Here is a 14229-nt window from a genome sequence, read left to right on the forward strand (position 1 = left end):
GGCAGATAGCAAGAGAAAACAAGCAAATGTCTTTGCAGAATCAAAGAGCAAGCGCAGCAGCAGAGGAGCTCTGAGATTTGTCTTTTGTCTGGTAAACCAGAACACCTGAGCAAACCTTTCCTGAAGCTCGGGCCGGCTGGTCTCTCCAGGCTGGCAGTTTCTGGTGTCAGCTCAGCTGCTTGTTTTCATAAAACATGCAGGGACCACAGTAACCGTGGGATGGCAGGACACTGGGGATTTGGCACAACCACCTCCAGCTCCGCTGCACAGCCCGACACTGACCAGCCTTTCTCCACCCGACTTTGTCTGCTAATGAGAGCTCATAGCCTGTTCATTTCCATGTTATTTTTCTTCCCAATCAGTGGAATGAACTCTATAAAACCTATGTTATCAGTCTTCATTATGTTCAGGTTTGCTTTGATTGTGAATGAATAGATTTTATCTCGGCATTAGAAGGCACTAGCCTCTCTTTTCCCTCTTTGCATAGGGCTTGGTTTTAAATATTCTCCCTATGTAGCTGCTTCTGTTGTTTTCTGGCTCTGCTTGGGTTCAGTCTGTTTTAAGCCTCAACCTTCCTGATACACCCCTTGATTGTGAGTTCAGAGCTGTATACCTGCAGTGGCACAAGGAGGAGGCTACGAACAGAGGAGCAACGTGTTCCTGTGAATCAGGGTGCTCAGCAAGTTGGTTTTAGAGGTGCAAGTGTCCTCATAGAAAGTTCTGGGGAACACATAAATATTTAACCAGCTTCTGGAGAACAGCACAGCCCAGTAAATCATCCAAACAATTTTCTTCCACATCTAAATTGAGAAATACAGAAGAGTGCTCTTCCAGCTTAAAACCACCTTCCTCTAGGTTGTGATGCTGTTTGCCTTCTCTATAAAAGTCTTTATAAGCTCTTTTATGTTGTATAACATAAGAGCATGTTTTGAGCCATGAGTGATCTCTGCTACAGCTGGTTCTGTGCATGATGTTTCTAGATAGGAAAGGTAATGAAGAACAGCCGTTCCCAAGTAGCTCACAGATGGATGTCATGGCAGGACAGCCATGCCATGGAACCTGTGCTGTGTCTGTAGCCGAAGGCATTCAGAGGACGGGTGTTGCTTGGGCACACCTGGCCTCTTGTGTCCGACTGCTTCCACTGCAGCAGAGAAGGGGGCACACTCTGGTCCCCAACAGTGCCCAGGAACTGCCCAGGGCGAGGAATAAACACTTGACATGGGCTCTTGGTGCATTAACCTGGGGACTCTGAATGGGAGGTATTGGGGCTGTGGTGGGGACTGTCTGTGTGTCACATTTGCACCTGTGTAACATTGGTTTCATTCCCTCATGGTGACAAGAACTGCTCGGCTCAAGTGTTGCCTTGCCCTTGGCTCTGTAGGAGCCTTGTCAGACACATCTGCCTGCTTTCTGTAACTGACTCTGCTTCTTGTCTCTTCTCTCTGCCATGAACAGATGAAATCCTCTGACATCGACCAGGAATTGTTCACTGAAAGTTACTGCAAGGTGTGCAGTGCTCAGCTGATCTCCGAGTCCCAGCGCGTGGCCCATTATGAGGTAGGATGTTCTTGGTCTGTCCCTCCACCATTGCAGTTCTGCTCTGAAGACTCAGGATTCGAAGAACTGTTTTTACTGGTGGCATCTTGCTCTGTCAGTGATGTCACTGCAGCGGTGTCTGCTGCGTGTCTGGCTTTTTCTTCTGTTTTTGCCAAGTCAGCCTGCAATTTGATCAGGACTGAAAGAAACACAGTTAGCAAGGACAGCAATTAAGAGTGCAGCAAAACAAGCTCAGGTTGTATTAAATGTGCTGCACTGTGGTTTGCTGAGTAGGAATCACTGATTGTGCAGAGAATAGATTAGAATTTGTGGATGTATTTAAGCACTTAAGAGGTAGCAAGCAATGAATAATTAGAAAGGATGGATTATTAGAGACATGTTAGAACAGCAATTAACAGCACTGCATATCTTCAAAACAAACTTACATACATTTCTATTAAACAGGGAGGAAATTATGGAGGGGTATGATGCTGTAAAATCCTTCAGGAAAGGAAACCCACGACCTGGGTGTAGGTCCTGCCACAGTGAGGGACTCTTGGTGTTCACCCGATGGGAGAACAGAGATTTTCAGGTTCAACTTCAGAAGAGGTGCAGGATCACTGTGTGGTGGCTGTGCATGAGGGACTGTCCTCCCCTGGGGGCATATGAGATGGTCCAGCCTGTCCTGGAGGACTCCAGAAGTGATGCATGTCTGCATTATCTATATTACGTAGTGTGTATATAGAGAATATATTAATTCTGTATAGTCATCATATATAATATGGAGATAATATGGAATAATTGGTTTGGTTTGATGGTCTTGGAGATCTTCTCCAACCTAAATAGTTCTGTGATTCTGTGTGACAAGCCGGGGGGTGAGGGACTTCTGCACTCATGGGAGGTGTGTTTTGCTCCTGGTTTTGGTTGCACGGAGACTACCAGTGGCTGCAAAGTTCCAACAGGTGCAGAGTTTGTTGAACAAACTCAGGGACCTGGAAGATGAAGTTACCCCAAGCATTTGCTTGACTCGAGCGTTTTGCAATTGATACACGAGGGAGACGTGTGGGCCAGTGGAGAATGTACGGGAAGCTTAATGTACATGATCTGAGGATACTGTGCTGCATTAATTAACAATGGGAACAAGAATGCACATTTGCTTGTAGGGCACTTTACATGTCTGTTTTGGTGAATTTCTCAGGAGCTCCTCTGTAGCTGCTCCTCTGGCTGCCCTCTGTGTGCAGCAGGGAACCCTGGCAACTCGGTGAAGCTGAAGGCTGCAGTTTTAGGGACACCTTCTGGATTTTGATACTGGGCACTGCAGATGCCAGATTTTGTCTACAGGAGGCAGGAGCATTGCTGCAGAAAGAGGAGCAGCGCCTGGTGAGCCACAGGGTGCTCAGCCAATCTTGCCTCCTCTGCGCCTGTCATTGTAGGTATGAGCTGAATCATTAATTCATAGCAGATGTTTTTGAAATGTGGAAAACAACACTGTTTTCTGTTGTATATTTTAGTACGAGGTGTTGTGCTCGTTTGTCATCCGCTGTGAAATCCCAGCAGACGCTGTAGACGTTCGGCACAATAATGTCATTTCCAAACCTTGCTGGTGGGTTGCATAACACAGAGCAGAGGCATGGAGTGAGTGAGCTGTAAAGGCTAGTTAGGATCCCCTCTGGTGGCCCATAGGCTGGGAGTGCCCCTGCCCCATGGCTGTGCCACACTTTGCTGCTCTTGACAGGGAGCAGTGTCCCTTTAGGGCATCTGTTTTGGTCACTACTCCTGAGCATGATGCTCATTCTCCTGGTAACCTTCTGGGACCCTGGTCCCAAGAGCCCCCAGGCACGGTGAGAGTCTAAAAACATCCCCTGAGGTTTTCTGGGGAGGTGAAGCTGGGGGCTCCATCCTGCCTGAGGCTGCCAGCCCTTGCTGCAGGCCATTAGTTAATAGTAAGAGTCTAAAATTCACTGTTTCTTTCTAATTATCAAAGTAGCTGGTCACCATTTTCACACCTTTCTTTTTTTTCCTTCTTACTTTTAAAAAGTGTTCTATAGTTAAAAACTGATTCTTTTCATAAAGGAAATATCAACTTCAGAAGACTAAATTTTCTGCAAATCAGTTTTCAGGAGTCCTGGGGGTGGTCACCCCAGCTTCCCATGGGCGCTGAGGACCCTTGGTGATGGTGCAGCCAGGGATGGTGGGTGCCAGGGCTCTGTCTGGGTTTGTTTTGGTCAGCAGCATCCTTATCCTTCCTGAGCGAGCCTGGAGAGAAAGGGAGTTGATCCACTGCCTTGCTAGCGCAGTCAAGTGAGCTCTACAGCCCTTGTGCCAGGGACTGGGATCTTGGCTCTCTGTGCATGCAAAATAAGACATTTCTCTGTAAGAAAATAGAGGGAAACAGCCTATGAAAGGGGGACGTTTTTATCTTGCCAAACAGGAATAGTCAGTTCCAATCGCTGTCTCATCTCCTTCTCCAAATCACCAACCAATAACTTTCCTTCTGTGCTACTTTGCCAGGAATAAAAAATGATTTTATGTCAGTCACGCAGTATTAAGCGATATTATTTCCAAGGGCAAGTGTAGTGGAAAAATGGCAAAAGGATCAGAGTGTTTGCAGCATATTTTTGCTTCTGACTTGACATACAGCAAATACTGCCTTTTTTACATGTGCTTTGTGCAACTGTGTTTCTGGCTTTGTCTGATGTGTCTGATGCGCCCTGGCTCTCCTTCCCATCCTGGTGAAACTGCCAGGTCCTGCCCTCCTCTCCAGGGTTCACCCCAGGACAGAGCTGAGCCCAGTAGCTGCCTTGGGATATTGACTTGTAATGACGTTCCTGAATGAGGAAATGCCTTAACGAGCTCAATGCACACTGCGGTGTCGAGTGTCTCAAGGGGGTGATGCTGGGCAGCTTTTGTGCAGCCGTGAGTAGGAGATGAGACAAATATTACTGGTTGGTGTTGATGCCCAAAAGACTGTGCATTTGCATATTTTAATTCTTAAAGCAAATTAATATCTTAATTTGTCCCCTGAAGTATCAGAAAACTCTCTTCCCATTTCTGCTTCTGGAATAAAGCAGCGACGTACGGATGCCTGAGTCCCTGGGTGACATTCACGGTGCTGCTGTGACATGCCGAGTGTCCCTGAGGTACCCTGGCTACCCACCCTTTCCTCCTTGGAGGGAACAAAAGGGAGCAGGGTGGCTGTTTGGATGAAGCATCCACACGCTGCAGGTGGTGGCTGGGTGCCAGGGGGGTGGTGGCCAGACATGGGGTGATGGCCAGTGCGGGGAGGGTATTTCACACCTCGTGCTCCACTGTCAGTAGCAAGGGGTGACAGTGTGCCGCACTTGCTGCAGTGCCATTGGAAGTCTGTGCCCCAGAAATTGATTTTTTCTTTTCTGTATCTCTGCATCTTTCCTCCCTCTGGAGCTGGAAGCCTCTTTGCTGCTGGATTCTCTCTGGATCACCTATAATTGAACACTTCCTTCCAACTCTGTCTTTGAGAGAGGTTGTATTAATCACTTTGGTGACCTGCTCTGTAAATTAAAAAGCTAAAACAAAGAGAGCTAAGGTTTCTTAGTTAGCTCTGAGTCCTCATCTCTATGTAGAAGTGTTCACAGCCATTAGGAAGATGTTACCATTTATTTTCATGTTTCCCCTTGAAAATCCTGCAGGAAAATTACCTCATATACAAAGTTGCTCTCAGATTTCACCCTGAGCTGCACTTTCATCACCACATTTGCTCCTCAAGCTGCTGCAATGCTTTTCTCCATTTTCTCCATAATCTTTATTGCTTCAGGTGTTCAGATAGTGCTTTGCTTTTCCATTTAAAATGAAGGAAGATACCAGATCTGGAGGAAGAGCAGCCCAGGAGGGGGCCGTGCAAGCGTCGGCTCACCTTATGGGATGAGGGAATGCTGCTTGAATGCTTGTGGTGGAGCAGTAGGGGAGGGCAGTGTATTAAAATTCTAACGCAGAGGAAACTGGGGAGAGCAAATCAAGTGCCATGCCCTTTGACTCCTCTCTGGAGCTGAGTGTGCTTTGGAATTTCTCACTCTGTCTCCGGAGCGAAGCAGGCAAGCGATATCGACAGCCTCATCAATACTCCTTGTCTGCACGGGCTGGAGTGGTGCTGGGGTTAATCTGCTTCCAGTTGGGCTGTCCTTGGCTGCAAACGGCATGAAGCGATGGCTTGTCTGAAGGAATAATAAACATTGTTTACTATTGGCACATCAGTGCCTTAAGGATCAAGATGTGTGTGCTCAGAAAGGCAATCCTGTGTCTGAAATATTAATGTGCTGCAAGAGCACATACTCTATTTAACAAAATAAATGCTATGCTAGAAAGCAAGGAGCTGGAATGTTATGTTTCTACTCCCAGCTCCCTGTGTGAGATGCTGCAGGCATTTCCAGGATGGAGGAGTGGAAAGGATGTGCTTCAGCTGAAAATAAAGGCTGCACAGGGCTATTGTATGTCAGGTTCTTCTGATGTCAGTGATCATGGAAGGGAAAGTGATGTTTGCTGGCCATGATCTCTCTCGTATGTTTTGCCACTGTTGCTGCTCACCTGCCGTGTTGTGTCTTGCTTTGGTGGCAGTAGCATGTAAATCCTTCAGAGGATGAAGGAGGAGGGGACATCCTACCCATTATTCCCATGTCCCCACCACTGCTGGAATCTGCTCTGCTGTGGTATTCACGGTTTTTGGTGGCTGCTCAAACATTACTGTTATCCTGCAGATCGTGCTGCTGTTCGATAGAAGAACCTTGGCTTGAGGAGAAAAAGCTAAAGAGAGCGTATTTGTGTTGCAGAGATGATGAATGTGCTGCTTTGTTCTCTTGTGTGCACATGCAGGCCTGCTGCGGATATTCCTGGGCAGTTTGTGTCATGGAAACAGCCCCAGTTAAAATATGTTGAGGTAAATGTGGCCACCCATTGCAGATGAGGGAGATAGGTGGGTGCCAGTGTTTTAGGGCACAAGGCTCGAGCTTTCTTCCTGCACACAGGGCAGCAGCAGCTGTTGCATCACGGTGGGCTGTGGGAACCAGTGGAGATGGGATGGGACTTTACAAGGCTCTATGTTACTGCTCTGTTGTCAACATTAATGGCTGAACATTATTTTTAATGCACTCCCAGTGTCAAAATCTATTGCTAAACAGCAGCAACAGCAGAGCAGATGAAGCCCTGTGCACAGCTCCCTTCCCAGGTACCTCTGCACAGAGGCCTATTGCTGTCTAAAAATAGCTGAAGTTAAAAGGCCTTTCCAGAGCAGCCGTAAAACACACTGGGAAAATGGGACCCCAGGGTTAGCAGTAATGGAGAGGCATAAGGGATGTCATATTAAAGCTACATGGCATGAAAACAAAGAAAGGTTGCACTGGCTCACCCTGGCCAGTGTCCCCGGGAGGCAAGTTCCTGCAGCAGCATTCCCTTCCTGATCCTGCTGCGCAGGAGGGCACCTCTTTGTTCAGGGTATTCACTCTTGCTTGTCTTTAATATTTTAAACTTGCAACCCATGTTTGGATTGGGGTTCTTGGTGTTTGAAAGCAGAGTCTTCAGTTCTTATCGTGTGTTGTGACAGACCCGCCCCCGTGCGCTCGGGGCTGACGGGCTCTCAGGAGTGACTGGCACTGACGCGCTGTAACAGGGATTTGTCTCAGACAGTGACGATGGAATGGGAGCAACAGCATTGCTGCTGGTGCTGCCATGCTGCGGAGCTGGTGCTGGGCAGCTCACATGCACAGCAGACATTAACTCTTCTGTTGCCTACCTGGTACTGGGATGGTGGGGCTGTACCAGCAGTGAAGCCCACCCACACCTTGAACATCGGTATCCAACAGCAGTGTGGTCCGAGATGAGGGACCTGAGCTGCAGCTGCAGGTGAGCAGCGAGAATTTAGCTTGCTGTGTGGAGCACGTTTCGGAAGTTCCCAGCCTGCTCGCTCTGTCCCTGCATCCCCTTTCCCTTGACATGTTTACAGAGTCGTAGGATGGGTTGGGTTGGAAGAGACCTTTAAAGGTCTAGTCCAACCCCTGCCAAGAGCAGGAGCACCTTCAGCTCAATCAGGTTGCTCAGGGAGGTACATTGCTTGGAAAAATCCCTTAATACCAACGGAGAAGTAAATGCATGGTTGCATTAGTGTAGATGTAAGATCCACCTGCAGAAGGAATGTGAGGGAGTGATGTTAGAAGGGACTGCCAGTGGGTTTGGGGAGGAGCAGGTGTCTGTGGTAGCCCCGGGTGTGGGGTGCAGGTCTGTGGGCAGCAGCACCACGCGAGCCAGGTGCTGAGCCCGGCTGCTCCTGCCATGCTGCTCTGGAAGCAGCCTCTGAGAAGATTTGCTTCCTCTCCACAGGGCACCCAGCAGTGTGTTGGACAAGAGATACTTTGGCTACAGTCAAAACCAATATAGGAAGCAGTAAAGCTAAAGATCACAGCTGAAATGGTGATTCCTGAGACAGAAAATTCATGCTCAGGATCTCCACTTGGAGTCAGCCTGGCAAGCCAGGTGGAATGATCACAGATGTAAGGAAGTGGAGCTAGTGGTTGCTTGGCTGAACAGATCCTCAGTAGTTGCCTTGATGTGTAAACAAATCAATGTCCAAACCAATATCGTGCCTCCCTGTTGCTTTGTAGCAGCTGGTTTAATGGGGGTGAGAATTCAGCTGAGCACTCAGGAATTGCAGACACATATCTGTGTGCCCAGGAGGGCAAAAGCATGAGTAGACACTTTTTAAAAAATTAACTCATGGAGGAAAAAGGGGAAGTTGATAGAGACGACCATAAATTATAAATGAGGCTTTTCAAAAATTACAAAGGGAGAAAAAGGACATTGGCATCCAGCAGTGTCTGGAATAACAGCCGGGAGTTCAGCTCTGCAGCGAGCCACAGGGATCTTGACAGTGTTTGCTGTGTGGGTAGTAGAGGCAGAAAAGGGAAGGCATTTGCTGAAAATACTTCTCTTGTCTATTTAAAAAATGCAGAGGATGTTGTTATATCATAGAGGAAGGAATAGATTGGTTCTATTCCAGTAGAAATTTGGAAGGTTGTTAGGCAGCGATTACAAATTCCAGAATGATGTCGTTTAGGTCAGCAGGTCCAGTAATTCACAAGTGGGTGCTTGAAGGGCAGTGGCCACATGCTGTGCACTGTCACTGCTCACCCTCTGTGGGTGTGGGAAAGTGGAGGAAGTTTCCAGGAGGAAGCAAGCACAGAGCCAGGCACGGCAGTGCCGGGCGTCCCGTGCGGGGAGCCGGAGCCGTCCAGCTTGGCACAACTCCTGGGCACAGCATGCTCAGGAAAGGGGCTGGAGAACGATGTAACTGGGTTTCTGCTCAAGGTTTGGAGAACTGGGCCAGCCAAAATAACTTTCTCTCTTTTGATGAGATTACAAGTAGGGCCAATACAGATAATAAAATTGATATAATCATGTGACTGCATGTTGCATGGCAATTTAATTAAGAAACTGCAAGCACACAAAAAAATCAACACAGTGTGTGCTAAAAGCATTAAAACCCAACCAATGGCCTTCTGAAGAATAATTCATTACAGACAGAAGCTGCAGCCATTTGGGCTGCCGTGGTGGCTCCTTCCTTCATCTTGCACCTGTGTCTCTGCTGGTACTTGGTGCAGCCGCATGCTCTCCAGTGTGGGGGTCCCTGGCCTTTGGCTGGAGAAGAGGTCACAGAGAAGGAGGAGCAGGAGAGGAAAGGTAAACTGCCCAAAACCATAAAGCTGCCAGCATAGGAGGGAGCAAGGATTGATGAAGGGCTATATGGGGAATTGGGAAATGAGATTATATGCTAGCACAGCCTGAGGGAAGCTGCAGAGATAGTTGATTCGAACCTGATGACGGGAGATGGGAAGAAGGCCCTCTACAAGCAAAGTGCTTTAGACTGCCAGGTCAGCTTGAATCAGTGATGTGAAGTGGGAGCAGTTCTGGGGCCGTGGTGGGGTGCCTGAGCTCATGCAGCTGGTGAGAGGACTCCTCTCCCAGAGCCCCGGACAAACGCAGGGAAGGGAGGATCTGTGTGTCTGTGTGACCTGGCAAGCCTCGGGCTATAATGCCTCAGCTGGCGACTTCTGGCCGTGTGAAGGGAGATGGGTCAGTCCTCCCCAGAGCTGTTAGTAAATCCACAGAGAAGGGATGAGAAGCCCCTCCATCAAACAGGGCCAACAGGGCTGCATGTCCCAAACCAGCCCCATCCACAGCTCCCAGGGCCCTGCCAGCTGCCACTGCTCCCGCAGAGACTTCACTGCCTGCTCTCGCCGCTTGCTCCAGGCAGAGTGTGCTGCAAAACCTGATTTATGCAATATCAAATTGCATTTCATAGCACAATTTAGCTCTGCTTTGCCCTTCTATGTTTTGGGGTTGAATTGCCAGAACTTTGCTGTCTCTGCCACGATCTTCTGTATTAGAGTAGATTTGATAGAGATAGAAATGATCCATTTATTTACTTTTATTGATGAGCCTTACAGTAGCAAATGAGCTTGCAATGCAGAGCTCTGCAGCAGCTGAGTGAAAACAGACTCTGTTGGAGCTCCCTGCATGGTCAGGGCTGGTTTTCAAGCCTGCAGTATTAAACCAGACTTAGTGCCTTTGAAAGGTGCTGTTCCCACTAGACAGGAAAGTAAAAATGCCTTTGGCATAACACTTTGTACAGCTACAAAAGAAATACTCATGAGCACAGAAACACCCTTATTGCACCCAAAATGAGGTTGTGGTGGCTGTTGGAGGTGCCTCCAACAAGACAGTGTGCTCGTTCCGGACTGAGGATTTACAGATGTGGTTTTGTCTTTCCTGAGGCTTGCGCATGTGGTGAGATGGATCAAAATGGGGGCTGGAGGTGGCCTAATCCCAGTTTATCCCAGTTTTCTGGCTCCTGTTCGTGGTTCTTCCTTTGGCCCCTCGTGTGTCTGGCACTTGCCCTCCTTGTGCCTTGAAGCTGCAGATTTTCAGTAGGGAGAGGATAACCTGCAGTGCTGTTTGTGAGCAGCACGCTAAGAATAATCACTGTGCTCCTGCCGTGCTCCTGCTGGGGTGTTGGGATGATAAATACACATGTAAATGTAGAAAATGCCAGAGATAAAATGGATGACAAATGGGCTGTGCTTCCTCTGCTCCTCAGAGGGAAGGAGATGCTCACCACATGCGTGCGGAGGCCAGGGATGATTTTAAGCTCCGCTTTTATGACCGTAAGATAATAAGGTTGCGTAAGGAGCTGTGTAGTTTTAAATTACGCCAAACATAAGTTATTTCTTTGTCTTGTCTTTCACAAATCCAAACAAATGTGTCAAGAAAGGTGAGAGGTGTTTTACAGAAGGCTGAAGCTTCGCTGTCTTTTAACGCTGACATTTGGGCATCATTTATGGTCCAGCTGAGCTCCACGGAGCAGAATCGTAAAAATTATTCCTCTTAACATCTTTGCAGCTTACACACACCCAGCAACCCCTCCCAAATTTTTTACCCTCTAAACTGAGCAGGCTGTGGCTGTGTGCGCGTGGGCATCATGACGTGCTGGATGAACTCAACCGAGGGAAGAGCCTCGTGACTATGGGGAGGATGACTCGAGGGAGGCTGACTGCTCTGCGGGGTGTCAATGCTCAGGGAAGAAATTCAGCTGAAAAACTCTGACCACATTGCCTTCACAGTATGTTTGACTGGCCTTGTGTGGTGCGAGGGACCCGCCAAGCGTCGCTTCAGGCAGGAAGTTGGGAGTGTGGCCAAGCACCAGGAGTGGCGTTGCACCTCTGTCCTGTGCATTTCAAACATTCATTTTGTCATTTTCTAATTATGCAGTTGCTGTCTGGGTTGCTCATGTGGTAGCTGGAGCTTTGGGGTTTCCTGCACTTCACCCTGACCATGGCAGGTCACATTTGCTAAATGCAGCAGGAAGACAAGCTGGGGACAGATATTTGACATTATTTATCTTGACTGATTTGCTCTGTGGAAAAAATTATTGCACAGTCACATTTCTGCATGTGAATACAAATATAGCTTCCTGCAAATTTAGCTCCAAGTTTATACCACAGGAAAAAGAATGTTCCAGAACATGCTAATGATAATTTAATATTTTTAAATTGCAGCTCTGTGATCTGAAATTATAACATTAGAACTGTTGTTCTGTGGGGCAGTTGGAAAGGGTGATTCAAAGGAAACATTTGCATGGTAGCAGCTCCCCATGTGTCTGCTGCCCATGTGCTGGGTGTGCAGGTACTTTGTGGTTGCAGGCTTTTCCCCCCTGCATATGCTGGAAGACAAGACCTGATGTAAGTCAGGGTTTTGAAGGTTTATGTCTGTACTCCTGCTGTAGAAGCTTTAAAATCTTCCTTTAAGTCTTGCAAGTCCCAAGGATTTGCTTTGGCTGCTGCTGCTGGGGTCACTAGGGGATCTCCTGTCTCTTCTAACCCCACCTGCCAGTGAACTCCAGCTGTGCCCAAAGGCAGCGTGAAACCTGCTCGTGTCTCCCTCATGGGAGATTTTTTTACCCCTCTTACATTTTATCATTCTAGAAGCATAGGAGCTGTGAATTTGGTTTGTGTGTGTGCCTCTGACACCTCAGGATGCTGTTGTATCTCTGGCTGAAGCTCAGTAACCCCCATCTTTCAATCTGCCCCACCATGGAAATGGTCTGATAACAAATGCTGTCCTTCCCTCGCTGTCTGATCCTTGCTGTGTCTTGGAGGGCCTGCAGGCAGCGGGACTTGGAGAGGGGCCAGGGTGGACCACTTCTTCTGCTAATGGCAGGTTTCATCCCACAGCTCATTTCAGCTGGGTGCAGAGCTCTGTGAAAACTCTGAGAAGTGCAAATGCTCCTCGCCCGGATCCTTCCCCCTTTTCTGCCCTGGTGTTGGATATATACATCAAGGGGATATGAAATCTGACTGTGGGTTGGTGTAGTGAGCACAGCAACAGAGCCTCTTGCTCCTTGTAACTTCAGTTCTCCTTTTTCTTTTCTTTTTGCATTCCAGAGTCGGAAGCATGCCAGCAAAGTCCGCCTCTATTACATGCTTCACCCCATCGATGGAGGCTGCCCGGCAAAAAAGCTCCGGTCAGAAAATGTGGGTATAATCCAAGTCCCTGTTTATTCAGCTGCTTTGTGAATCTTTGACTCTGGGCTACAGCATTCTCTCTGTTACAGCCACAGATGATCAGGTGCCCAGAGGTAACATTTAGATTAGCCAAAATGCGAAGTAACTGGAAATAATTTTCAATAAACTACACAAGAATTATTATGTACATCAGCAACAGTAATTGTGTTTTTAGTTATTCGAATGTCCTTTCATAGGAAAAAATATGCTGATAGCAAATACTCAGGGCTTACTCCATTTCAGTGTGATGGCTGGGTTTGCTGGTGAGCAATTGGGGCAGGTGATAGGGGTGATGCCTGTGGGAAGCTCGTGCCTCCAGGTGAGGGGTGATGGCCACTCCAGGGTGCTGCTGACAGGGCCTTTGTGGTTGCTCTGTGTGGAGCAGCACTGGGGTCACTGGGGTCAGACCCCTTCACCCAACTTCCAAGACCACTCTCAAGGGTGCATGTGCACCTCAGCATGGATATGGAGGACAGAGAACAAATCAGACCTCAAATAAGTCAAAGTTGAACTATTTCCCACTGCTTTTGTGAAGGGCAATATGAAGAAGGAATGTAATTCTGTGCTTGCTGATGCTTTTGCCAAGGGCAGCCCTAGTGGGGGTGGATTAACGTGTCCTCATGTTCTAGGTGAATGCTAGGCTAGGCCAGACCTAAATTCTAAAATTATTTGTGTTATAAAAATATAGCAGGGAAAATCTGCCAACATTTACAGCTCAAAGTAGGCCTGTTGCTGATCAGATATTATACAAGCCTTTGCATTTAGAGAGAGCAGAACATCTCTAAGGACATCTCCAGTGCTGCACAGTAACACCCCTACCATGTGCATGTGCAGTGCCCAATCCCAGCAGTGTCACTCAGGCCATGGCACAGTGACTTTAATGAGCATTATGAACAATCTGTGAAAACCAATTAAATTCCTGTAGAAGTATCTGCAACTAAAAAGGGAATATTAGCCTTTTTTCATCAAAACTGTTACATGGCTGTATGCCATTGGGTTGGTGTTCTGCTGACCACAGAACTAACACCCTGTCCTTCTGCCAGGTGGCAGCAGGAGGGAGAGGTGGCTGGAGTTGTGGATACTCTGTGCAATGGGATTGGAAACAGCATCTGCTTCCTGACCTTTCTGTGAGGCGAAGTGAGGGGTTGGCTGTTGTTTGAGGATTGCAAAAACACTGCGTTCCCAAAACACCCACTAGCCCTTTGGAGTGAGAAGTAGAAGGCTTATACAAGTAGTTTTCCAATGGATAACAACTCGATTGTTGTGCTCTTCATTATTGGTTTAATTTGGTGTGGAGGAGGGGAAAAACCTCATGTCTTGACCTTTGATTTTAAATTTCTGCTTAACATTTCAACTGAAAGTAATCTGAGAAGGTATCAGGGCCCTACTGAAATCAGGAGTTATTTCTTTAAGTCCCAGTATTGGTAAATCAGGTTTAAATCCTGATTCTCACTGCTTTTAACCCTGTTTATGATCAGAACAGACATGGTGAAAATGTCTGATGTGATACGAAGCGCTTTTTTGGGATGGGAGGAAAGCCTTCAAATCCCTTCTAGTCCCACTTGTACTGTAAGATAGTAAATTGCTTTAACCAGCTTCGTCTTCCTTAAAG

The 14229-nt window shown here is 47.6% G+C and overlaps 1 protein-coding gene across 1 annotated transcript in view; it reads left to right on the top strand.

Moving 5' to 3' along the window:
* The window catches only part of ZMAT4 (zinc finger matrin-type 4), a 48157-nt gene that overhangs the window by 14476 nt on the left and 19452 nt on the right, over window positions 1–14229 (top strand). The window contains exons 2-3 of the mRNA XM_082298218.1: window positions 1456–1557; window positions 12498–12587. Of these exons, the coding sequence (XP_082154344.1) occupies window positions 1456–1557; window positions 12498–12587 (192 nt within the window). The remainder of the gene's footprint in view (window positions 1–1455; window positions 1558–12497; window positions 12588–14229) is intronic.

This window comes from Coloeus monedula (genome assembly GCF_965178545.1).
Source record: "Coloeus monedula genome assembly, chromosome: 28".
NCBI classification, from domain to species: Eukaryota; Metazoa; Chordata; class Aves; order Passeriformes; family Corvidae; genus Coloeus; species Coloeus monedula.